Source organism: Nicotiana tabacum, chromosome 4 (assembly GCF_000715075.1).
Source record: "Nicotiana tabacum cultivar K326 chromosome 4, ASM71507v2, whole genome shotgun sequence".
In the NCBI taxonomy this organism is placed as follows: domain Eukaryota; kingdom Viridiplantae; phylum Streptophyta; class Magnoliopsida; order Solanales; family Solanaceae; genus Nicotiana; species Nicotiana tabacum.
The window spans coordinates 9,604,872-9,631,580 of NC_134083.1; the positions used below are offsets into that span (position 1 = coordinate 9,604,872).

General features: G+C 36.2%; 4 protein-coding genes across 4 annotated transcripts; 3 read left to right on the forward strand and 1 right to left on the reverse strand.

Moving 5' to 3' along the window:
* The first annotated feature begins 622 nt into the window (after positions 1–622).
* LOC107771069 (F-box/kelch-repeat protein At1g80440-like) lies at positions 623–1,921 on the forward strand. Its single transcript, XM_016590392.2, has one exon. The coding sequence runs from the start codon at positions 637–639 to the stop codon at positions 1,813–1,815; it is 1,179 nt and encodes a 392-aa protein (XP_016445878.2). The 5' UTR covers positions 623–636; the 3' UTR covers positions 1,816–1,921.
* A 6,628-nt stretch (positions 1,922–8,549) lies between these two features.
* Positions 8,550–10,019, forward strand: LOC107771068 (F-box/kelch-repeat protein At1g80440-like). The gene has a single exon (XM_016590391.2). The coding sequence runs from the start codon at positions 8,867–8,869 to the stop codon at positions 9,935–9,937; it is 1,071 nt and encodes a 356-aa protein (XP_016445877.1). The 5' UTR covers positions 8,550–8,866; the 3' UTR covers positions 9,938–10,019.
* A 525-nt stretch (positions 10,020–10,544) lies between these two features.
* On the forward strand, positions 10,545–11,105 carry LOC142179791 (uncharacterized). The gene has a single exon (XM_075250667.1). The coding sequence runs from the start codon at positions 10,545–10,547 to the stop codon at positions 11,103–11,105; it is 561 nt and encodes a 186-aa protein (XP_075106768.1).
* A 4,539-nt stretch (positions 11,106–15,644) lies between these two features.
* LOC107771067 (uncharacterized) lies at positions 15,645–21,007 on the reverse strand. The gene is made up of 5 exons (XM_016590390.2): positions 20,612–21,007; positions 18,987–20,067; positions 17,665–18,503; positions 16,567–16,623; positions 15,645–16,153 (listed from the first exon to the last, which is right to left on the reverse strand). Exons 2-5 carry the CDS (start codon positions 19,945–19,947, stop codon positions 15,908–15,910), a joined length of 2,103 nt encoding a protein of 700 aa, XP_016445876.1. The 5' UTR covers positions 19,948–20,067; positions 20,612–21,007; the 3' UTR covers positions 15,645–15,907.
* Between the last annotated feature and the right edge of the window lie 5,702 nt (positions 21,008–26,709).

Genomic DNA, 26,709 nt, shown 5'->3' on the forward strand with positions numbered 1-26,709 from the left:
ACGAGCAAATTGTGCAAGATCATGAGTGAGTTGTCAAGTGTCATACGTTTATTTAGTTAAATACCAAGGACATTACACAAATGTGTACAAATAAGTAAACAGGGTGTGAGAAAAAATGAAGTAAATAAGGTGAATAGACCTCGTTTACATCTCCCTCTTGGACAGTGAGGGGACATTGTGTTCTTTTTGTAGTCCTTTCTGGCGTGACAGGGGCCCAAAAAAAAACTGCTTTCTAATGTTATTTTCATGGCCCCATAAGAACATTGAAAACCTATAATTTGTCACGTTCTAACACTCAATTTTTCGCCAAAAGTGTTTTTTGTCATAATTTTTTTTTTTTTAAGTTAAGACGTTTGGCTAAAATTTTTAATGAAAAAAATGTACTTTTGGATAGAAGTAAAAATAATTTTTTTTAAAAAAAAAAATTAATTTTTTTCAAAAATATTTTTTTGAAAAGTATTTTTAAAAAATATATATTTAAAAATATTTTTTAAAAATTTAGCGCTCAAATTTTTTTTTTAAATTAATTAGTCAAAACGTAAACTTACTTTTTTAAATAGCACTCTTCAAAATAGGTCAATTTTATAAGTCAGCCAAAAAAAAAGGCTATAAATCCTGAATGAATATTTAATATTTATGCATGCCATCAGTAACAGCAACATCTGCGCTTATGAGTTCCTAAAACCAAAAATTTCTCTCATTTTCTGTTCCTTTAATTTTTCACATATGGATCTTCTACCGGGTCTTCCCAATGATATTGCTCTTGAATGTCTCATTCGTCTTCCTCTCGACCAATTCTTTAAAGCTGCTTCTGTATGCAGCAATTGGAAAAACGAGATTAAGCACCCTGCCTTTCGTCAACGACGAAAATCTTCGGGCTTTACCCGACCCGTTTTTGCTTTGGCCCAAGCCATGGTTACTACCATCAGAAAACCTCATGGTGTTACGACTCTCTCGTCTACCCAATTCTATCGCCTCTCTCTTTACGATCCAGAAAAAGGAAATTGGTACGATTTGCCGCCCATACCCGAGTTAGTCGAGGGGTTACCCATGTTTTGCCGGGTTGTCGGAGTTGGGTCGGATTTAATTGTGATCGGCGGGTGTGACCCGGTTAATTGGCGGGTTATGGACTCTGTGTTTATCTACAATTTCATATCAGGTTCGTGGCGTCGTGGGGCCGACATGCCCGGGGATCAAAGGTTGTTCTTCGGATGCGGTTCGGATTTTGAGAGATTTGTGTTAGTCGCCGGTGGACATGACGACGGGAAAAATGCATTAAAATCGGTTTTGTTATATGACGTGGCAAAAGACGAGTGGGTTACGCTGCCGGAAATGGCGATGGAGCGAGACGAGTGTAAGTGCGTATTTCACCGAGGGAAATTCCACGTCATTGGCGGCTATCCTACGCATGCACAAGGTCAGTTCCAGCGTAGCGCTGAGGTGTTCGATCTCGCCACGCAGCAGTGGTGCCTCGAAGAGGACTTTCTAGGTGCTGACACGTGTCCTCAAACTTGCTTAGAAGGCGATGATGGGAGATTATACATGTGCCAAGATGGTGACGTGATGGTAAAATGTGATGCCACGTGGAGACACGTGGCTGAATTGCCTGCTGAGATTTCTAACGTGTCATATTTGACAGCGTGGCAGGGCAAGTTGCTAACCGTGGGCAATGCCAGATTCGATGAACTCCACAGAGGTTATGAACTTCATTTGAGTAATATTAGTACTAGTAGTAAAGAAAAGACATGGACCAAAGTGGACATACCAGATGAATATTGTGGCCATATTCAATCAGTTTGTTGTTTAGAGATATGAAACTTTCAAAGAGCAACGTGTACTTCTCTCGTGTCTTTTTGTTTCGTTTGTGAATTTTTTTAGGTCAGGGTTTCGAGCAATAAATGAAGCTATTAATTTGTTTTAAGTTTGACTGTCTACGTTATCTTTTGGGGTCTGATTTTTTCACTGATCTTGCCTGAACGTGAGATCCTTTGTGTATCAGATTGTCCGTTTTGTAGTAGACGTGAGCAGTGGCGAAATTAGAATTTTTTTTAAGGGTGTACAAATTTAAAAGATATAAATTTTTTTCCGATAAAGTGTGTTTATATATATATATATATATATATATATATATATATATACTTCTTAAATGTAATATTTTACCTATAGGTTATATAACAGTTCAATATGTGAATTGTTATCCAAAAAAATTGATAACAATTAAATTTGTTTGTGGTTTTAAGGATATATGGGTTAATTCGACACAAATGATAAATTGCGATAGATTAAACGGATAAAGGAGGTAATAAATTATCAAATCACTTGAGGAGGGTGATTGCGGACTTAACAACAGCTTTAATAAAATATCCGTCATCGATCCCGGACTCACAATGACCAAGCACTGATGAACAAGAATAAAATTTTTAAATAATAAAAAAAATAATAGTATATTGCCTTGATATGTGTGTTACAGTGTCTAATGAATAATCAGATCCCTTTTTATATAGTAGGAGAGTCTTACCCTAGGTACAATTCCATAAAAGATAAAAATCTTCCGTTTAACTAATCACTCGATTTCTACTGGTATGTATCGAGATCCGCGCCGTGATACCCGGCTGGTCACGAATGCCACGACCTTCTGTTAATCGTGCTCGATTGCCTGACAACGCTTTCTGAAGTCTTTTGGGATTTGAACCGATCCCAAGGTCATGGCCCCGATATTCTCAAGGGAGGGCGTTGTACCCCAGACCCTGGCTCGATGAGAGTCTCGCCTCTATTCCGATTTCTTATCATCACGTTTCTTACTCGATTTGCCTTACTTGATTTACTTTATTAAAAATTATGGTGTCCCATGGGCCCGATTTCACCCGTATACTTCGTCACCGGATGAGAGTGAGCTCTGTTAGAAAATTGTTTCTCCTTTTGTCCAGTAGTGTTTTCTGTTTCATTACCATATGTCAGCTGCCAACGGCTTGCTACTTATTTTGGCGTTGTTTGTTTCTCCTTTTGACAAAGTCTTTCAGACGCATGGCCTACATTTGATTGGCAATTACGGTAAGCGTCAGACTTAATATATAGAATGTAATTAATCAGTGTATACATCATAATTTAAGATCTAACCATGTTATAGAATTCGTCGTTCTATTAGTTAACCCATATATAAAACTGATTCTTACATCTTCAACTTCAAGTAATATCTTATTGACATGTATTATACAAGCAAATGATACTTAGTACTTTACTTGAAAATGGAAGGTTTAGAGCAAAGAGGATCCACAACATCACTGCTTTGAGTAAATCAAGATATTCAGCGCTACTAATTAATTCAATTATTCTACTACAATATAACGTAAAGACTTGACTTTATATTGGGATAAAGACAAATATAAACACTCATTAGGGGTCCAATGACATGATATACACATCCACAACGATGAGCAAATACAGGGCCAACAAACTATTTAATGCGGGAAGACTTGCACACCGATAAAACTAGCATTAATAAATACGAAAAGAAAATAAATTTGCATACTTCTGGAAAACAGAATTGACGTCTATATTTATGACTTGTTCTATATTTTGATTCTATTTTGTGTATCTACGTTACCTAAGCAATATTATCCACAATCATAATAATTTTATTTCCCTTTCAGTGGCTTAATTTAATTCAGACGATATCCTTAAAAATAAAAAGGAAACAAAACACCTAGCTCGTAGACCACAACTTAATCATATCCTCTTTAATTTCTATTCAGTAAACATCGTTCCCCATGCTTCTATCGGAAGTTTGGATGAATCCAAAACATTTATTAATGTACGTCGGCAGGAAAACTAACTCAAATTAGCCCATATTTTAGGTTGCGTTTTTGGATGTATTAGGCCATATTAGGTTTTAAAAAGATTAATTACTTCAGATTAATCTAGTTTAGAAACGACATATTTTTTTGTCTAGATAGTGAACCAATATCACTGTAGATGAGAGTATTTCCACAGACGTCACGATGTTACAAAAATGAAATATTCCTAAATAATTTGCAATCTCTTTCGACTTTCAATAACGTCAAAAAAGGTCGTTTTTCTCATTGACAGGTCCATATATCCATTTGATGCAATTTATACAATTCACAGTTTTTTTTTGCCATAAAAAACTTAACCTCTGATTCGTGGTTAGACATTGACAGCGTTAACGTTCCGTATCCAACTCTGATTCAGTTATTCGACTTTGCCAGACAACAAGGAAAGAACAAACACAAAATCTATTTAAAAAAGAAGAGGGAAAATTGAGAATTACTTGTCAAAAGGAGGGACATTTGCTTCCTTTCTCCTCTCTACTCAGCATTATTTTTTGCGCACTACTTGTTCTCAGCAATAAGATCATTTACTTGCTTTTCTTTACCTTCAGTTTGTCAATTCTTGCATATATAGCTCCTGTAATACGTTTTCATCTTATTTTAAAACGCTTTATTATTAACCAGTGTAGTTCAACATTTACAGTATACTAAATCGATTTTTCGTTCAATATTTATTTTAGGCATGAAAACTCAACTAATCAGTCTAAAGCACAACAAAACAAAATAACAGCACATCAAACACACCCACAAACATTGTGTGATAGGTTTCTCGTAGACTTGTTCTCCTCCTTTAATTTTCCTTCTAGACTAGAACAACTCAAAAGTGGTCTATATTTAATACCATATATATAGCAGCATCAACTCAACAACGTATAAAGAAGGTAGCCGAACTCATTAGCTTTGGTCTAAATATAAACTTAATTTAAATTCATTATATACGTATAAATTTTTAATTTAAAACCCAATAACTTAAAAAAAAATTATAATTATTTGTATACGGGTGAAACCGAGCCCATTGGATACCTCGATTCTCGATGGAGTAGACGGAGCATAGACATGAGCATAAGAAACCGGAATCGGGGCAAGGAGCCCCTCGAGTCGGAGTCCGGGCAAAACACCTGCCCTTGGAAGAATCGGGGCCACATCCCCAGGTCCGATTCGAATCCCAAAACTTCGGAGAGCATTACCAGATAATCGAGCACGGCTAGCAAAGGGCCGTGATATCCGCGCCAAGCTGGATGTCACGGCGTAAATCTCGGCACGTATCGACAGAAAATCTGTGATTAGCAATACAAAAGATTTTTACCTTTTATGAAATTGTACTTAGGGTAAAACTCTCCTACTATATAAAGAGGAGTCTGACTATTCATTAAACACACTGTAACACGTATATCAAGACAATATATTCTTATTTTCTATGTTATTCAAAGTTCTTATTTTTGTTCATCATTTCTACATTGTTGTGAGCATGAGATCGCAGGCAGGCAATACATTAAGCTGTTACTGAGTCCGGATTCACTCCCCTTAATTGGTTTGACAATTTATTACATCCTTTATCTGTTTAATCTAACGCTTTTTATTATTTGTATTGAATTAATCCACATATCCTTAAAAATTACATATAAATTCAATTGTTATCCGTTTTTTTAGGGTAAACAATTTGGCGCCCATCGTGGGGCTAAGGATAATAGTGACCATTAGATACAAATTTTCATAACACACTCTATTTTACACTTATTCTTTGAGCTTTTAATTTCAGGTCAAATTAAAAATGTCAAACTCCCAATCTGCCCATTTGAACGTTGATGCTGAGTCCGGCCACCACGGCGAGAACAACAATGTGGTGCCCAGCAACGAGGTGCCCCATGTTGACCCCAACGGAATCCCAGTCGTGGATCCAATTGATGCTAACTCACACGTGGCTATCAAAGCAAACCTTCCTACTACCCCGAAAACAGCATTCGCGAAGGAGCCTAGTCGATAGCCTGAAGTACACACGACGACAAAGGTGATGTGATCAACTTGCAGGTGATCTTCGAAATGTTACAGGCTCAACAGGTAGCGATAGCCTAATTGCAGAACCAAAGCCGCGCCCCCAGCAGAGTCGAGCCCGAACCATCCGGGGAAAGTGCTCACAGAAATGGACCAGCCACTGAAAGGCAGGGTGAAGCAGAATCCGGAACCAACCCCGAGATAATAAAGATGCTTGAGGAACTGACAAAACGGGTGGAATCGGGAGAAAAGAAAATCGAAGCCAACGACCAAAAATGGAGACCTATAACTCGAGGGTCGATCAAATACCAAGAGCACCACCGATACTGAAGGTCCTAGATTCCAAAAAATTTGTCCAAAAGCCTTTCCCTCCGAGCGCTGCTCTGAAGCCGATCACAAAGAAGTTCTGTATGCCCGAAATTCCGAAGTACAATGGAACAACTGATCCAAATGAATATGTGACCTCCTACACGTGCGCCATCAAGGGGAACGACTTGGAAGATGACGAAATCGAATCCGTTCTGCTGAAAAAGTTCGGAAAGACTTTGTCAAAAGGAGCAAATGCTGAAGTACGAATCGAACCCAAGCAACAAACTACAAGTCAAGTTGTGTCACTCCCAAATCGTCTTATACAACTACCTAAGCTAGATCTTAGAGTGTTAATTAAAATATGTACTCCACCTATTATTTATGATATATACACATAAATACATACTCTATATTTTTTGGGAATTTATCAGGGGCTCGTGACCCTTTGCCCAAAACCCCATAAAATGGGTTTATCATACACTTACTGGTCCATTTACTTCTAGAAGAACTCTAAAAGAGTGTTGTTTTCTATATAAAGCAAAACACCATATATATATTCGTCGATTCACCATAACCACTAGAAGCACTTTTTGCATCTAATCCTTTAAATTCTTCCACGCCCATAAAAAGGTTGAGCCAAATTGTCCATGATATTCCAAAGACGAAAGAAAAAAATAAGTCAAGGGTCCCTCCCTAAAAAGAATAGTCTAGTCCAAACATCAGTATCCTTCTAGAAGCTTGCATTCTTCTTTTGCTCGTGACTAGTTGTAATTCGAAATATCTAGCTAAAAAGTAATCTAGATTCCACATCCCATTTAATTCAGTTCACATACTCCATAATTCAAGATTACCATATATATATGTCAGCTGCCAACGTTTGTTATATATATTTAGTTTGGCATTGTCTGTTATCTCCTTTTGACAAAGTATTTGAGACGCATGTCCCACATATTGTCATTTGATTGGCAATATAAAGTCATTGCCGGTCCGACTTGCAAATTAGAGTGTATTTTTAATAAGTGCATACATCATAATATATGGTTCCAACTTATGTTAAGTGATATCTTATTGGCATTTAAAGTCATGGTGCATGTTTACTAGCAAACGATACTAGTACTATTTGAAAATGGAAGGTTAATTTAGAAGATCGATGATATCAGTGCTTTGAGTAAATCAAGATACTCAGCTCTTTTTAATTCAATTATTCTACAACAATATAACGTAAAGAGTTGACTTTATATAGAGATTGGCCTAAGATACACACTCTTTAGGGGGCTTGTCTATGTACATTACGTAGGTAATAAACCCCACAATCACATAATGAAGTTTTTCTCCCTTCTAGAAGCTAATGCCATGTCTTACGCCTTGTATATATCCAGTGAGTCCTATAGTCACTTTCAGTTGCCGATAGTCCTCGAAAAGAAAATTAAAAGAAACAATTAGCTCGTAGATCACGAGTTGATAGTTTGGATAAATTCCAAACATTTGTTAATGTATGTTAGCTTTGTAGATTAGCTTCTAGGTCGTGTTTTATATGTTTTTTGGCTCTCTCTTAGCTAGGCTATGTATATTTGGTCTTTAAAAGATTAATTCAGATCATATTCTAATTTTAAATAAATTTTTTGTCCAGAATAGTGGAATAATCACTATGTATTAGAGGCTTAGAGCTTTTCCATTGCCAAATTGCCATTGGCCAGAACCTCCAGTAGCCTATATTCCTGATGTGTGTATATGTGTTTTTTCTTCTTTCTTTATTCCCAGTTCTTCTCTTCTTCTCTATTCCAATTTATTTCGAGTGTCAATAACGCCAAGAAAATCATGCTTTCCTCATTGACGTGCAAATTATAAAATTCACAATTACTTTTGCTATTAAAAACTAATCGTCTGATTCTGTTTATAAGTGTTTATTAATTAGCTATTTGACGACGTTCCGTATCCAACTCTTTGCTTCAATTATTCGCCTTTGCTAGACAACAAGAAAAGAATAAACACAATATCATTAAGAAAGCAGAAGAAATTACCATCGAATGAATTCATCTTATGTTGAATTTTTGTTTTCGTGTTTTGGTTTTATTTTTATGACCAAAGTTATATTATTGAACTTGCAAAAACCAAGATTGATAATACTCCAATCACAGGATGTAGCAGTCCGTAATTAATTGGTACCTCTTAATTTAGCAATCCAAAAACCATAAAACTTTTTGTAGTACACTAGGTAGATTTTTCATTTACAATTTATTTAATTTGAAAATTGCCAAACTCAACAAATCCGTCGAAGGCACAAAACAAAAAGAACAAAATATTCTGGTCTTTTTCCTTCTAGAAGAACTCAAAAATATCCTATATAATAGTATAGTGTATGTATCGTATTGCAGCATGACCGTAACCACTAACCAGGCTTCTCGTCCTTCTTACGTAATTTTTTCACGCCCATAAAAAGGCTGATCCAAACTGTCCAGAAAAAGTCTAAACACTAAAGAAAAGTTGTATGAGTCATGGTCCCAAACATCACTTTCCTTCTAGAAGCTTGCTTTCTCCTTTTCCGAGTTCGGAACCAAAGTAACACGCAATTTAACTCGAGCAATCAAAATAATGTGAAAAAAAACATCTCCCTCCACTAATTCTTTATTCCTCGTGTCTCTCTCTTTCTCTTCTGCTTGTCATATAAAATCCACTTACTTATCTTAATTTCTCTGTGTCTCTCTGACTTAAAAACCATGGATCTAATTCCCTGTCTTCCTTACGACATAGGACTAGAATGTCTTATCCGAGTCCCCTACCACAATTTCTCGTCTGTTACATCCGTCTGCAAAAACTGGAAGCAACTAATTGAACTTCCACAGTTTTGGAAGCTAAGAAGAGCTACTGGCTTCACCCGCCAAGTAATCTTAATGGCCCAAGCCCGAATTGATGACCCGAAAATAAAACTCGGGTCATCCAAATACTCAGTTTTTCCAGTTTACAGGCTAACGCTTTTTGAGCCGGATTCGGGTTATTGGGCCGAATTACCACCGCTTCCTGGCAACTCCGATGGGCTGCCGATGTTTTGCCAGCTCGTCGGAGTTGGGTTGAGCTTAGTGGTAATCGGCGGCTGGAACCCTATTACTTGGGAGCCTTCTAACGCCGTTTTTGTTTATAACTTTGTGACTGCCACGTGGCGCCGGGGAGCTGAAATGCCGGGTTGCCGGAGATCCTTTTTTGGCTGTGCGTCGGATTCTGAACGGACGGTGTACGTTGCAGGTGGGCATGACAAGGAGAAGAACGCGCTTAAATCGGCCATGGCGTATGACGTGGCAATTGATGAGTGGGTCCCGATGCCTGACATGGCAAGCGAACGCGACGAATGTAAGTGCACTTTTTATCAAGGCAAATTCCACGTCATTGGCGGATATGAAACGAGCATGCAAGGCCGGTTCGGGACAACTGCCGAGTCATTTAATACTTCCACGCGGCAGTGGGACCAAATCAATGAACATTTCTTTGATTCTGCCACGTGTCCGAGAACTTGTGTTGAGGGTGGTGACGGAAAAGTGTACTTGTGCCCGGACGGCGATGTGCTGGCACTCCAAGATTTCACGTGGCAAGCTGCGGCGGCGATTCCGGCGGAACTCCGGAACGTAGTCTTTGTGACATCGTGGCGGGGTAAAATTCTGATGACTGGTTCTATGGGATTTAATGAGCCCCACAACACTTATATTCTGGATTTACAGAATTACAAGTGGACAAAAATGGATACTCCGGTAAACTTCTCCGGCCATGTTCAATCTGGCTGTTGCCTCGAGATGTAACATTTTTAAGGTTCTTCCACTTTGTGTTGATTGTACAGTTAGAAAATTAGAAAGATTTTGCATATAGTATTTCATTTGCCAACTTGAGTAAGTGTCAAATTTGCCACTATACTACTTGAAATTGAGAAACTTTGAACTGAGTAGCGGAGTCAGAATTTTCATTAAGAGGGACCAAAATATAAAGAAATAAACTCACCAAAGAGTCAAAGGGTGTCAACATAGTATATATATTTAGATTAGTAGTTAGCTTAAAACAGCTTAGTAGCTAAACTCGGCAATTAAGTGGTTAGTTAGTTAAGTTGTTAGTGATTAGTTGACATCAGGATGTGAGCTGTCCAATTAGTTAGTCATTAGACTTAATTATAAATAGAGTTATACAGTAGTTCGTTAACATCAATATACAACAGTAGCTTCTTCTTCTGAACTCACTCTCTGCGCCTCCATGGATGAACTAAGATATGAAGCTCCATACAGTGAGAAAATCAACATGGTATCAGAGCGGTGATTCGATCGCATGCTCGTTGTGAGTTTTTCTTTCATTAATCAATTTCGTGGTTAGCTCGTCTTTAATTTCTTCTTCTATACGGGATTTCTCTGTTCTGCGGCAATGGCGAATGTTGATGAAGTTGGAGAGAAAATTGATCATACACATCCTTTGTATGTTCATCCTTCTGATACACCTGGTTCGATCCTAATTCCAGTGAAATTAACAGGATCTGAGAATTCTGGGCTTTGGCGAAGGTCAATGCGAATTGCACTACAAGCTAAGCGAAAATTAGGTTTCGTGACTGATACATGTAGAAATGATCAATTTAGGACTGAATTGCATGAGGATTGGGAAACCTGTAACGCAATTGTCCTGTCTTGGATCATGAACACTGTATTGCCGGACCTCACTAGTGGAATTGTGTACGCATCTAGTGCTCATTTGGTTTGGAAGGATCTAATGGAACGTTTTGATAAGGTGAATTGTGTTCGCATCTTCCAATTACATAGGGAGATTGCCACAATTTTGCAGGGGACTGACTCAGTAACGACCTATTTCACCAAACTGAAGAAACTTTGGGCAGAGTATGATGCTCTTGTTCCTTCTCCTGGTTGTGACTGTCCTAATTCGAGGGACTATATTGAGCATTTGCAGCAATGCTTCAATTTCTCAGTGGTTTAAATGAGTCATATGAGCAGGCTCACAGACAAATACTTATGAAGACAATAGAATCCAACTTGAATCAAGCATATGCTATGATTGTAGAGGATGAGAGTCAAAGGTCACAACCTTTTCCACCTTTGACAGGGAAGATTGATCCTATGGCTATGCATGTAGGCCGCGGACAACCATATAAAGGAAAGAAGCCTTATATGCAATGTGAGTATTGCAATATGAAGGGGCATTTGAAGGAGAATTGTTACAAGCTGATTGGCTACCCTGCTGACTTTAAGGCAAAGAATAAGTTTGTTGTCAATAATACAATTGGGAACAATGTGGTAGACAAGAGGTCTCAGGCAGTGGAAGGTGAGGTTGCTAATGAACCTGCAAAAGGTGGATATTTCTTCACAGAAGAGCAGTACAATCAGATTCTTGACATGCTGAATGGGAACAAGGATGTTGTTGCACCTCAAGTTAATTTGGCAGGTATTGCCACATCTTTTATGGCAGATTTAGGCACTACTGAGTGGATTGTAGATTCTGGTGCCTCTCACCATATTATTGCTTCACATAACACCTTAACAGATGTTAGTGAATTGAGTTCTAAAGAAGAAGTTCACTTACCTAATGGAGCTAAATCAAATATAACACACATAGGAATTGTTGAATTCCTTGAAAGTATGAAGGCTAAAGATGTGCTATATGTTCCAGATTTCAGATACAATCTGTTGTCTGTATCCAAACTGACCAAAAAGTCTCTCTTGTGTTGCCATGTTGTTTCCTGATTTATGCATTTTTCAGGACCTCTTCACTGGCAACATGAAGGGGGTTGGTAAAGAGCAAGGAGGTCTATACATTGTGAGGCAAAGGAACAATCAAAACAGTGTAAAGAATCTAGTGAAGAGTGCAGTAGTACAAGGAAAACAATAGACAGTAGTCTTGGGCATCGAAGGCCGGGGCATGCTTCAATCAAGACTATGAAGCAAATGTCATTCCTACAGGATAAAGTTTTAGATGTAGCTACCAATAAAGATTGTTCTATTTGCCCGCTAGCTAAGAAAAGCAGGTTAATGTTTCCTACTAGTCATACTGTTAGTGAAAAGCCTTTAGAATTGATTCACATGGATGTAGGGGGTCCTTATAAGACACCTACTCATGATAGAAAGCATTTTTTCCTTACTATAGTAGATGATCATACCAGATTTACATGGGTCTACTTGTTACAAATGAAGAGTGATGTTGCTACTGTACTAAGGTTGTTTCTCCCATTAATAAAGACTCAGTTTTCTACTGTTATTAAGGTGGTTAGAACTGACAATGGAACTGAATTTTTTAACAAAGTGTGTACTGATTTGTTCAATTCATATGGTATAATTCACCAAAGCAGTTGTATGTATACCCCTCAGTAGAATAGGTTAGCTAAGAGAAAACACAGGCACATTTTAGACATTGCTCGAGCATTAAAGTTTCAAGCTCAAGTTTCAACTAGATACTGGGGAGAATGTGTCAAGGGGGCTGTCTACTTGATTAATAGACTGCCTACTAAAGTTCTACAAGGCAAATCACCTCATGAATTATTGCATGGAAGGCCACCATCTCTTGATTATTTACGAGTGTTTGGATGTCTTTGCTATGCCACCACTATTGTCAGAAATGACAAGTTTGGTGCAAGGGCAAGAGCAACAGTTTTCTTAGGATATTCCACTACTCAAAAGGGTTACAAACTCGTAGATCTCAGTAGCAACGGTTTTTTTGTGAGTCGTGATGTTGTTTTCAAAGAACACATATTTCCCTTTGCTAAGCCAACTGAAGCTCACTTGTTTGTTTCTGATTCTTATCCTGTCTTTGATGTAGCCCCTGAGAGGGGGAGATCTCTTGACACTCAGGTAGCTCATCAACAGAACAATCAACAAGCTCATGGGCATCAAGATATGCACAGTATAGATGCAGATGCAACAGTAGATGCAGCAGATGCAAATTCACCCGCAGATACTGATACAGTTGCAGATGTTGATACAGTTCCTAATCAAGCTGATATTGATTATGTTGAATATGAACATCTTGACAATGCTGAGGTTGAAGAAATGGCTGAAATACTTGATAGTGTACCAGCAACTGATAATGCTAGAGATGAAGTTCATGATGCCAGCTCAACAAACACTAACCTGAGGAGGTCTGGTAGAACTACTAAAGCACCACTATGGCTTGAAGACTATGTTACAACAGGAAAACAGAAGGACATTGCATATCCATTATCAAACTACATTTCCTATCACAAGTTGTCTGCACAAGGCAGGAAGTTAGTAGCAAAAATCTCAACAATCATAGAACCACAAACATTTTAGGAGGCTTCAAAGGATGAGAGGTGGATAGAAGCTATGAAGCTGGAGATCAAAGCTCTAGAAGACAATAACACATGGGAGATAGTTAATCTTCCCAAAGGCAAGAATGCAATTAGATCAAAAATGGGTATACAAGGTAAAATACAAAGCTGATGGTGAAATTGAGAGGTTCAAAGCAAGACTAGTTGCAAAAGGCTACATCCAAAAAGTGGGATTGGACTATCATGAAACATTCTCACCAGTCACTAAAATGGTGACAGTCAGGTCTGTCATTGCATTGGCAGCCTCAAGGAACTGGAACATTTTTCAAATGGATGAGTATAATGCATTTCTACAGGGAGACTTATTTGAGGAGGTTTATATGGAGCTTCCTCAAGGCTTCAGGAGAAAGGGGGAGACAAAGGTGTGCAAACTAGTGAAATCTTTGTATGGTCTGAAGCAAGCTTCAAGACAATGGAACATAAAACTGCCAGAGGCTTGTTGATGCAGGCTACTGTCAAAGCTTACATGACTATTCTATGTTTACTAAGAAAGAAAAGGGTGACATATTGGTGGTGTTAGTATATGTAGATGATCTTTTGATCACAATAAGCAATGATAGTCTAATTCAACACACCAAGAGAGTATTGCATCAGAAGGTTAAGGTGAAAGATCTTGGAGAATTGAAGTTTTTTCTTGGGATAGAAGTGCTGAGATCACATAAGGGAATCCTGTTGAACCAAAGGAAATATGCATTGCAATTGATATCAGACTTAGGATTGGGAGGAGCCAAACCAGTCTCAACACCTTTGGACACAAATCAGAAGTTCACCTCAATAGAGCATGACAAATATTTGGGTGTTTCAAGGGATGAGCCATTGGAAGATGTGACAGCCTACCAGAGACTAATAGAGAGATTGTTGTACTTAACAATCACAAGACCAGACATCAGTTTTGCAGTACAAACACTGAGTCAATTCATGCAAGTTCCAAAAAAATCACACTGGGATGCAACATTAAGGATTGTGAAGTATGTAAAACTGGAACCAGGAATGGGCATAATGATGAATAATGGAGTAGCAGACAGCCTTACTTGTTTCTGTGATGCAGATTGGGCAGCATGTCCCAACACTAGGAGATCAGTCACATGATTTATAGTTAAGTTTGGGGACTCCATGATATCTTGCAAGTCAAAGAAACAACAAACTGTGTCAAGGAGCTCAGCTGAAGCAGAATACAGAAGTCTAGCTGCAGCAACTTCAGAAGTAGTTTGGCTCTTAGGGGTATTTGCAGAATTGGGAGTGCAGATCAAGTAGCCTGTGAACATATTTTGTGATAGCAAAGCAGCACTTCCAATTGCAGCAAATCCTATCTTTCATGAACGGACTAAGCACATAGAGATCAATTGCCACTTTATAAGAGACAAGATCAAGGAAAGAAAGCTGAAAATACATTATGTGGGGACTAGAGATCAACAGGCAGACTTGCTGACAAAAGGGCTTGGGAGAGTTCAACATTTGTACTTGTTAGGCAAGCTGGGAGTACTCAACATTTTATACCATCCAGCTTGAGGGGGAGGGGGGGGGTATTAAGATTATTAGTTAGCTTAAAACAGCTTAGTAGCTAAACTGGACAGTTAAGTGGTTAGTTAGTTAAGTTGTTAGTGGTTAGTTGACAGTTAGATGTGAGCTGTCCAATTAGTTAGTCATTAGACTTAATTATAAATAGAGTTGTACAATAGTTCGTTAACATCAATATACTACAATAGCTTCTTTTTCTGAACTCACTCTCTGCGCCTCCATGGATGAGCTAAGATATGAAGCTCCATACAGTGAGAAAATCAACAATATATACATTTTTTTTAAAATTACCTAGCTAGACAGTATAATTTTCCGACTAATTGGTGGCCACTGTTTGACCTCCGTTACATTGAATGTAATATTGACCTGCCTTAAAGAAAAAAATCTGGTTGTGCTTGACCCCTAGTGGAGATCCAACTTAAAAGAATAACGATGATCTTAAATCATAGTAAAAAATAAAGCAGAAAATTTGAACAATTTTCGTTTAGGTATTTTGACACCTGGAGTACGCCCATTTCTCGCAAAAGTTCCATTAATGGCAAAAGCAAATTCAGAACGATTTTCAAGAATTATGATTTATGAATGGACCCAAACTATATTTTTATGGACTCGGGGCTAAAATTGAATGATTTCAGATAGTAGTAGAACAAGTTTAAACCTTTTTCCTAACGTTTATAATCTGATGGCCTTCAGAAAGCCAACCGATGGATATATTTCAACTTTCAAGCAAATTAGACAAGTTGGCAAAGTAAAATCTAAAAGAAGTCGGATCTCTATCAGTAAACACTAACTAAATTTCGTACTGTCAAAAGGCGTTGACTCTTAATCTGGTTTTCTCGGGGAAGAAGATAGTGGAAAGACCAACAGCAGTACTGGAAAATTGTACAATCGAAAAAGAATGAAAAATGCCCTATATCCGGTGCTATTTTATTCTCATGCAGTCGTATAATACTTCTCCGAATTTCTTGTACATATGCTTCTTTAGGTACATATCTTCTACCTTCTTTCTTCCATTACTTCCCATTCGCCGCCTTTCTGATGGGTTATTCAGCAAATGCTGAAGATTCTGGGTCAGAACTTGAGCGCCTGGACGTCCCAAAGGATGGAGAAGACCTGTTACGTTATGTTCAACGATCTCCTTCGTGCCCCCAGCATCTGTTCCCAGTACCTGTATCAAAATCATACGCCAAATCCACTTGCTTTAGCCCTATCTTTAATAATGAGGTGATTTAGCAAGTAAAATACAAAACAGTTTTAGATTCTGTGATGATTAAATCTAAGAATGCATGACGCAAAGAACTGCCAGAGATTCCTACTTACTTGAGATTCACAAATTTTTTGCAGTTTTATATCTCAGTGCAGGTTTTGTATATGCAACCATACCAACTAATTAAGCTCAGAACGCAGAGGATTCAGCGCGATTAAAATAACTCTTTAGTTCGACTTAGCTTCTTCCTGGTGTGTTTAAAAGAAACAACTAATTTTTGTTCCAAACATGACTGCTTTGATGGCATGCAAGTACATGCATTATCTAAAGGTGACCACAATATACTATTGGCAGTACGGGATTGAGAATCTTACAGGAAGACCAAATGCCATTGCTTCAATTGTTACTCTCCCAAATGTTTCTCCAAGTCCCTGCAAATAGTAAGCAATCATTGCATAAAAATGTGTAGCAAATGAACTAAGCAACTATCCCTCAAAATATAAGTGTGTCAATTGAAGTAAGCAACCATGCTCAAGAAACAGAAGTATCAACTGAACCAGTACATTCTATCTTCTTCCCTCTAGAGAACTAGTCGTGAACAGAAGATTTTTAAAAAAAATATCCATGCTCTTTAGCACGATACCTCATATACACCCAAGTTGAATTCATAAAGGGATACATCAAGCCAGCTAACCCAGTTTGTCAATTTCATTGGGAGGCCCACAGTTTATACTGCTCAAATGGCATGACTTGGTACTCATTATAGCAAAAAGATTCATGTTGCTACGTAATCTTTACATTCACTGAGAACTCTTTACAAGATAGCAGAGCCTTACTGTGCTGTCAATTCATTTCAATCTAAGTATCACCAATCATGAAGATAATTTAGATATGCGGAGCATAGATATAATAAGAAACCCCTGCCCTCTCTATCTATGTCTATTTACTTGACCTACATTTTTTTTTCTCTTCCAGTCTGATTTACTCACAGTTCTAGCTAAAATCAGAATCTCTTTTCTTAGTACGTAACTTTATTCATCAAAAAAGAAAATATACTGTTTCTTAGTTCTTCACTTCTCAAACTATATTTAACCTTTCTTTTTTAAAAAGTAAAACCATCATTCAATCGGTTATTTAATCTTTTTTTATGAAATAAGTTGTATTTCATTAACAAGAAGCATCCAGAGGATGCATAGGTTACAATCAGTTATTTAATCTTGACATCTGTATCCTCCTTTTTACGCCATCCATGTGTACTTGACCTATATTCTCTTTTTCTTTTTTATCTATCCAGTTCACTTGCCCTACTTTCTAAAAGCAGAAACTATATTTCTTACTTTTTCACCTTCTCACTGTTACATAAACTTCCCTGTTAAACTCTTGTTTAATATTAATATCTAACAAAAGCATAGCCATTCTACATTTCCTGAAACTGAACCGTAATTAAGTTAGATAGAGTAGTAAAGGCTCACCTGAGAATTCATTACATAAGCATCTGCAGCAGCATAAAGTGCAGCGACACGAGTGGTTGCTGAAGTCCATAGTACCGTGTTTGACAAGTTAGAATGCTGAGATAGAAAGTTGAGAAGCGCTTTAACATAAGGCACCTTATTGCTCTTGGATCCAACTGAGCCAATAAGAACCTTAAGCTTCTCTCCCTGCTTTCCTTCAGTCACCGAGAAAAGCTTCCGAGTTCTGCTATCTTCATCAATTCCAGCTTCATAGTTAACTCCCTTAATGAAAAGCTGTGGTAGCTGCATCACTTTCCTTTTCAGGTTATTTTCCAAGGTAGAAGATTCGTTTTCCAATTCACCAAATTGTTTCCAGTTATGAAGCAATGCCCTTTTCTGATAAGCTTGACTTTTAACAGCAGATCCTCCCTCAATCAGCAAACGTGTTGATTCAAGAAGCAGAAACTGACCCTTTCCAGGGTTTATACTACTCAAGGACATGACGAGCATGTCATCGTCTGTCAACCCGATCTCTTTCCTAACAAAATTTCTCAGTAGCTGCCTCTTTTCCAGCATCTTCTCAGGACTGAATAGCGGAGTGCTTAGTGAGCACGGGATGCCTGCTACAAAAGCCAGTTCATCACTAACGGAAAGTGGAACCAGCGCAGGCTGGGTTTTCAGCTTTATATGTTCTTCCTCACACCAAGCTAGCCAACGTTTAGACTGTGATTCAGAAAGAAAGACAAGCTTTTTCACTCGGTTGAAAGCTAGTTTTGCCCTATCAAAGTATTCCCGCCGGTTTTCCATGATCCACCAAGCAATTTGACTTGAACCTAGCACAGTACGTGCTGCATATTGTTCTGAAAGAGAGATATTAATTGTCAGAAGTTAGCCAAGGCATGCAAAGAAAGAAAAGAACAGAAGCAGATTCATAGAGTTTATTACGGCTAAATCAAGGAAATTAAGACTCTAAAGAAAAAAAAGAAAAAAAAAAAACACAGACTCTTGATGAAGCAAAAGAAGTGAATTGATCAATAAAGATCTATCAAGAAGATTGCATCGCAAACTAGAAAAAAAGGGATCTTTTATTCAAATAATGAGAATCGAAATTTTAGATTATAGCTAAGAGTGTGGTACTTAGTGGACCAAAATGTATAAGGATCATTAAAAGTAGCATTAGTGGAGTACGGTAAAGTGAATAATATGCAGATCTATCAATTGAACATGATATGCTGCAGCTGTTCTATCGGTGAAGAATGAAGATCACAATACAAGCACAACTTGCCACATTGGACTCTATAGCAGATAGATACAGTGATGATAGTATATGTGAAAGCGCTTACCTATCCATGATGCACACACTGCAGAGCCTGCAATAATAAGATCTGCTTTCATGGCCGTTTTGAAACTGAGGTCCGATTTGTCTTCTAGCACTTTGATCTTTCTTCTAGACAGTTCTGACATCAGACCACCCCTTCTGCTGAGAGGTACTACATAAACTGTGGCCCCACAGCTCAAAAGCTCAGTCGCCAATTCCAACATGGCAAGTGGAGCTCCAGTCATCGAGAGTTCATGGAGTATAAGCACAAACTTCCTAGACCAAACAAGACGTGCAAACTGACTTTTCCTATCGCAGGTTCCTGACCGCTTCTCAGGACTCCACTCCAAAATCTTGTCCTCTATTGACCCAAATGGACCAACAAGCAGGCCGTAGGTAGTATTTCGTTTTGGTATTTCCTCTTCTTCGACTTCAGCATTATCATTTTTGACTTCCGCTACCACCTTCTTCTTACCACGAGTCTTCCTACGAGAAGCACGTGTAGATTTCTTGGTCTTCTTCTTAGAAGATGCAACCTTGTCCGATACCACCACACTGTTTCTCTGTTTGGCCAAGACGACATCCATGTCCCTTGAATTGGCCTTTGTTTTATTACTTGGAGCCTTGATTGCTAAAGAATCCTCACTTGCAACTAGAATTCGTTCAACTTTTTCCTCTGGTAGAGAAATTTCATTTCCTACAGATCCTCCGAAGATGCCTTCCTTGTTGTCTCCATGGGCCCACCTTGACTGAACATAAAATCCTCCATAGGCCCAAAGAGTAATCAAAAGCAGCCAAAGTACAATGCGGTTACTTCTAAACCACTGAGAACTGAAGGAATTGCTTTTACCATCTCTTCGCGGGGTACGTCCAGAGTTCAATCTCCTGAAGGAAGGTGATCCTCGAGGAGTTGACCTTCCTGACAATGTGGACTTCACGGGACCAGTCCTCAAAGGCGACAGTCTTACTATATTCAGATCCTCCATTATTTGAACTATGTATGCTAAAAATGTTCATACAAGATTAATTGCATCAACACCGTCCCTAAAAATAGGTGCCAATTTCATGTACAACTATTGAGTTGAATAGCTTCTTCAATACCATACCTAAAAAGCAAACAAATTTCAGAGCCTTTTTGTGAATACAAGAATGGTTTCTTTAATTTGCAGAGATTAAAAGAACAGAACTTGTTACATAACTCAGAATACTAATGCACGACACATAAAATTGATTCAGAGAAGTATAGTACTAATTACTTGTTTTTTTGTGGTTCACTCGGCAAAAGAAAATAAACTACTAAATACTATACTAAATATTCCTAGCTAACACTTGGGCATTCAAATCTTGGAATCAAATCTCAATACTACTAAATAAACAACAAGTAAATGCTTCTTATGCAACTAAAGCAAACTCCTTCTTCAGCTCCTTTCGCAAACGAAATATAAAAAATAAAAAAAAACAAAATAAAAACTAAAGATTGGCAACTTCAAGAACATACTTACAAGATTACAAAATAAAGATTGGCAACTTCAAGAACATACTTACAAGATTACAAAATAAAATGCTTATACATCAACAATTAATCAACTAGCCTCAATTCGAATTAGCTAGGAAGATCAAAGACTTAGTGAAAATTGTAAAAATACTTACAAAATTGAAGAAAATGATGACGTGAAGCAAGACAGAACAAGTGCTCTTCTCAGCTGAAAATCCAACTAAACTCTACTCTGAAAAATAAACTTCTGTTTCAAGATCTCCGTTTGAATTGACAAAGAAATTGTTACGATGTGGATCTTCTTGATAAAACACGAAATAGTCCAAATGATTACTGTCACAGTGAAAGAGACTCACTCTTTGTATTCAAGAAAATGAAGAAAGTGGAGAAATGGCAAACGGGTATTGAAAAAGAGAAACTTAAGTTCAAGAGCAGTGCAATAAAAATGATGAGTACAGTCCCACAACAGACACCCAAGAAAGAAAGAGAGAGAGACCAATGTCTGAAGAAAACTGAATTGAAGATCTTCTAGTTGTTTATATTTTCCTTTTTTGGATATTTTTTTTCTGTACCTTTTATTCATTTAATGAGGTAAGTGCCACGGTCACCGACGTTTTATCTTTGAAATGAACAGTTAAGATATGTAAAAAAGACGTCACCCGCTATTTTTTCCTTCTTTTCTTAGACAATAAAAAAAAGATTTTTACCTTCCTATAATACATATAAAAAATTTTTACTTTCCCTAATCAAGTTTTAACTTAATTACATGATCATATACAATTTATCAATTATATACAAATTAATTTTAAATGGATAACCCCTTATATAAGAAATTGAATAAGGAATCAGTTATTTCCCATCCTTGTTCTCTCCTGCGCTCTCTCTCCGTCTCTCTTCGTCTCTCTGTCTCTTATTCTCTGTTCTTTCCCCAATTTTTCTTCCTCTAATATTCTCTATTTTTTGTCCTTTCATGTTGTATATATTTTTAATGGAATTCATCAAAAAATTTCAATCGTTTTACTATAGAGTTTTAACTTAGCAATTTTCTTTCATGTTACACAATTGGTGTTCAAATTGAAATTGTCAATTAATAAATTTTGAAGGTATTTGACTTTCCACCATTGACAGCCATTAAAAAGCTTTGAAACTTTGAATTCGAATTTGGGTTTTCAAAAATCATTATTTGTTTGGATTGTGTGTTGTTACAAACAATTGAGAATATTGTTTGGAGTTTATATCTCAATTTTGAGGGTGTTTGATGAAGATTAGACTTGATTTTGGTGAAGAAGAAGAAGAAGAAGAAGAACACATGACATACAATATACTTACAAAATTATAGTTAAGTTTGTATGTAAATTGTATTCAGTTGTAGTTATATATTTTTTATTTGAATATTGTATGAAAGTTAAAAAATAGCTGTATAATATATGAATCGTTGTATAAAATTTGTATTTAAGTTATCAATACTATCTTTTTTACATAAAGTTGTTGATGTGTATCAAAATTGTATTAAGAGAGTTTTGATTGGAATTTTAGAGAGGAAGAAGCACACACCACATACAAAATATATACAAAAGACATATTGTATAAAATTTGTATGAAAATTATATTTAAGTTGTATGATGTTGTAGTTGTATTTAACTGGGTAGAAATAATGTATGAAAGTTATAGATAAGTTGTAAATAGGGTTAAGTCATGCATAACATGACTTTTATTTTACTATATATGTTGTTGTAGATATTTAAATTTGTAATAAATTTATACGAATTTTATTTTTAATTTGTATGTTGATGTACCATACATTGTTCTTTTCTCAGTTGATTTATTAAGGAAAGAAAAATAGAGAATGAATTCCAAATCGACTCATGTGCACTGATTCATATTTGTTTGAACAAAAAAAACTTGAATATTGATGGGAACTGAATGATTTTGGTGGAGAAATTTCGAATTTTACATTAAAAGCGCCATCGTCGCACTACGGAGAAACTGAGTTTTATGTGAGATTTAAATTTTGTGTGAGAAATTAATTGGGTAGCATAGATTCTTGTTGGAAATACTAATACAAAGTTGAATCCGAAGTTTGGAGGCGATTGAATTTAATTTGAAATTTGCTAAAGCTGTGAATCTGCTCAATTATGCTTTAAGTTGTATGATATTATATTTAAGTTGTATGATGTTGTAGTTGCAAGATCGGCAACCTAGGTCTACTTCTCCTAATAAAATTGGACCAAAGGAAAAAGAAGTTGGGCATGAATTACGCTGCAAATTCTAGTTACAACAAGGAAGTTGCTGGGATTTTGAATTGTTATGAGACCAGGTTAAATGAGGATGAATTGGGTAAAGCTATAAAGACAAGTAGTGAGAAAGGTTTAACTGTTGTGTCAAGCAATATTATTTCAAGTAGAGATAGAGAGTAGAGTTATTGTTTCTAAAGTTAGTACGTAGAGTTTTCCTTTGCATGTTCATAATTAGTAATTGATTTGCATGTTCATAATTAGTAATTGACCTAAGTCTTCTCAATTAGTAATTGACCTTGTAAGAAAAGAAAAATACAACAAAGCGCCTAATACATTAATCATCTGAACCAAACAAGAAATTCTTAATGATTTTATTGAACTTTCCTCTCTGTTCTAGTTGGCGTACATGAGAGGCATTCTTAATGATTTTCAATCTAGCCTTCTCTCCTAGAAACCTACAGTTTATGAATCAAATAACAATCATCTAAATAGGGGATTTTAGTTTTTCTATAGCTAATTACGGACAGGAGGAGATTGGGGTTGCCAATGATAAGGAAATGTAACTGAGTAGGTGGTAGAGAACATGGAAAGAAAAGAGGAGAGAAAATAGGAAAAAGATATAACTAAATCCCCTAATTTAAGGCATTAATAATGGATTGTATATAATTTATAAGTAATCCTTATTTAGGGCGGGTAATATACAAAATTAGGATAATTTTGGTAAATAAATTTTAAATATTGTATAAGAAAAAAAAATCCCAAAAAATAACAAAGTTGAAATTGCTTGACTTTTGCGAGTAATCATTGGAAGGAAAAATTTCACATAAATGTCACGATCCAAATCGATGGGTCATGACGAGTGGCCGAGTCCTACCTGTCGAACACCCCTAAGCATACGTCTAAGATATAAACATGAAATAGGGTTAAGTCATGCATAACATGACTTTTATTTTACTATATATGTTGTTGTAGATATTTAAATTTGTAATAAATTTATACGAATTTTATTTTTAATTTGTATGTTGATGTACCATACATTGTTCTTTTCTCAGTTGATTTATTAAGGAAAGAAAAATAGAGAATGAATTCCAAATCGACTCATGTGCACTGATTCATATTTGTTTGAACAAAAAAAACTTGAATATTGATGGGAACTGAATGATTTTGGTGGAGAAATTTCGAATTTTACATTAAAAGCGCCATCGTCGCACTACGGAGAAACTGAGTTTTATGTGAGATTTAAATTTTGTGTGAGAAATTAATTGGGTAGCATAGATTCTTGTTGGAAATACTAATACAAAGTTGAATCCGAAGTTTGGAGGCGATTGAATTTAATTTGAAATTTGCTAAAGCTGTGAATCTGCTCAATTATGCTTTAAGTTGTATGATATTATATTTAAGTTGTATGATGTTGTAGTTGCAAGATCGGCAACCTAGGTCTACTTCTCCTAATAAAATTGGACCAAAGGAAAAAGAAGTTGGGCATGAATTACGCTGCAAATTCTAGTTACAACAAGGAAGTTGCTGGGATTTTGAATTGTTATGAGACCAGGTTAAATGAGGATGAATTGGGTAAAGCTATAAAGACAAGTAGTGAGAAAGGTTTAACTGTTGTGTCAAGCAATATTATTTCAAGTAGAGATAGAGAGTAGAGTTATTGTTTCTAAAGTTAGTACGTAGAGTTTTCCTTTGCATGTTCATAATTAGTAATTGATTTGCATGTTCATAATTAGTAATTGACCTAAGTCTTCTCAATTAGTAATTGACCTTGTAAGAAAAGAAAAATACAACAAAGCGCCTAATACATTAATCATCTGAACCAAACAAGAAATTCTTAATGATTTTATTGAACTTTCCTCTCTGTTCTAGTTGGCGTACATGAGAGGCATTCTTAATGATTTTCAATCTAGCCTTCTCTCCTAGAAACCTACAGTTTATGAATCAAATAACAATCATCTAAATAGGGGATTTTAGTTTTTCTATAGCTAATTACGGACAGGAGGAGATTGGGGTTGCCAATGATAAGGAAATGTAACTGAGTAGGTGGTAGAGAACATGGAAAGAAAAGAGGAGAGAAAATAGGAAAAAGATATAACTAAATCCCCTAATTTAAGGCATTAATAATGGATTGTATATAATTTATAAGTAATCCTTATTTAGGGCGGGTAATATACAAAATTAGGATAATTTTGGTAAATAAATTTTAAATATTGTATAAGAAAAAAAAATCCCAAAAAATAACAAAGTTGAAATTGCTTGACTTTTGCGAGTAATCATTGGAAGGAAAAATTTCACATAAATGTCACGATCCAAATCGATGGGTCATGACGAGTGGCCGAGTCCTACCTGTCGAACACCCCTAAGCATACGTCTAAGATATAAACATGAAATAGGGTTAAGTCATGCATAACATGACTTTTATTTTACTATATATGTTGTTGTAGATATTTAAATTTGTAATAAATTTATACGAATTTTATTTTTAATTTGTATGTTGATGTACCATACATTGTTCTTTTCTCAGTTGATTTATTAAGGAAAGAAAAATAGAGAATGAATTCCAAATCGACTCATGTGCACTGATTCATATTTGTTTGAACAAAAAAAACTTGAATATTGATGGGAACTGAATGATTTTGGTGGAGAAATTTCGAATTTTACATTAAAAGCGCCATCGTCGCACTACGGAGAAACTGAGTTTTATGTGAGATTTAAATTTTGTGTGAGAAATTAATTGGGTAGCATAGATTCTTGTTGGAAATACTAATACAAAGTTGAATCCGAAGTTTGGAGGCGATTGAATTTAATTTGAAATTTGCTAAAGCTGTGAATCTGCTCAATTATGCTTTAAGTTGTATGATATTATATTTAAGTTGTATGATGTTGTAGTTGCAAGATCGGCAACCTAGGTCTACTTCTCCTAATAAAATTGGACCAAAGGAAAAAGAAGTTGGGCATGAATTACGCTGCAAATTCTAGTTACAACAAGGAAGTTGCTGGGATTTTGAATTGTTATGAGACCAGGTTAAATGAGGATGAATTGGGTAAAGCTATAAAGACAAGTAGTGAGAAAGGTTTAACTGTTGTATCAAGCAATATTATTTCAAGTAGAGATAGAGAGTAGAGTTATTGTTTCTAAAGTTAGTACGTAGAGTTTTCCTTTGCATGTTCATAATTAGTAATTGATTTGCATGTTCATAATTAGTAATTGACCTAAGTCTTCTCAATTAGTAATTGACCTTGTAAGAAAAGAAAAATACAACAAAGCGCCTAATACATTAATCATCTGAACCAAACAAGAAATTCTTAATGATTTTATTGAACTTTCCTCTCTGTTCTAGTTGGCGTACATGAGAGGCATTCTTAATGATTTTCAATCTAGCCTTCTCTCCTAGAAACCTACAGTTTATGAATCAAATAACAATCATCTAAATAGGGGATTTTAGTTTTTCTATAGCTAATTACGGACAGGAGGAGATTGGGGTTGCCAATGATAAGGAAATGTAACTGAGTAGGTGGTAGAGAACATGGAAAGAAAAGAGGAGAGAAAATAGGAAAAAGATATAACTAAATCCCCTAATTTAAGGCATTAATAATGGATTGTATATAATTTATAAGTAATCCTTATTTAGGGCGGGTAATATACAAAATTAGGATAATTTTGGTAAATAAATTTTAAATATTGTATAAGAAAAAAAAATCCCAAAAAATAACAAAGTTGAAATTGCTTGACTTTTGCGAGTAATCATTGGAAGGAAAAATTTCACATAAATGTCACGATCCAAATCGATGGGTCATGACGAGTGGCCGAGTCCTACCTGTCGAACACCCCTAAGCATACGTCTAAGATATAAACATGAAATAGGGTTAAGTCATGCATAACATGACTTTTATTTTACTATATATGTTGTTGTAGATATTTAAATTTGTAATAAATTTATACGAATTTTATTTTTAATTTGTATGTTGATGTACCATACATTGTTCTTTTCTCAGTTGATTTATTAAGGAAAGAA

Excerpts from the sequence above, each read along its gene's own strand:
- LOC107771069 (XM_016590392.2), top strand. The coding sequence starts at position 637 with ATGCATGCCATCAGTAACAGCAACATCTGCGCTTATGAGTTCCTAAAA.
- LOC107771068 (XM_016590391.2), top strand. The coding sequence starts at position 8,867 with ATGGATCTAATTCCCTGTCTTCCTTACGACATAGGACTAGAATGTCTT.
- LOC142179791 (XM_075250667.1), top strand. The coding sequence starts at position 10,545 with ATGGCGAATGTTGATGAAGTTGGAGAGAAAATTGATCATACACATCCT.
- LOC107771067 (XM_016590390.2), bottom strand. The coding sequence starts at position 19,947 with ATGGAGGATCTGAATATAGTAAGACTGTCGCCTTTGAGGACTGGTCCC. Across the intron at positions 18,504-18,986 it reads AGTGTGTGCATCATGGATAG|AACAATATGCAGCACGTACT; the intron begins GTAAGCGCTTTC and ends TCTCTCTTTCAG. Across the intron at positions 16,154-16,566 it reads CAATGGCATTTGGTCTTCCT|GTACTGGGAACAGATGCTGG; the intron begins GTAAGATTCTCA and ends ATTTTGATACAG.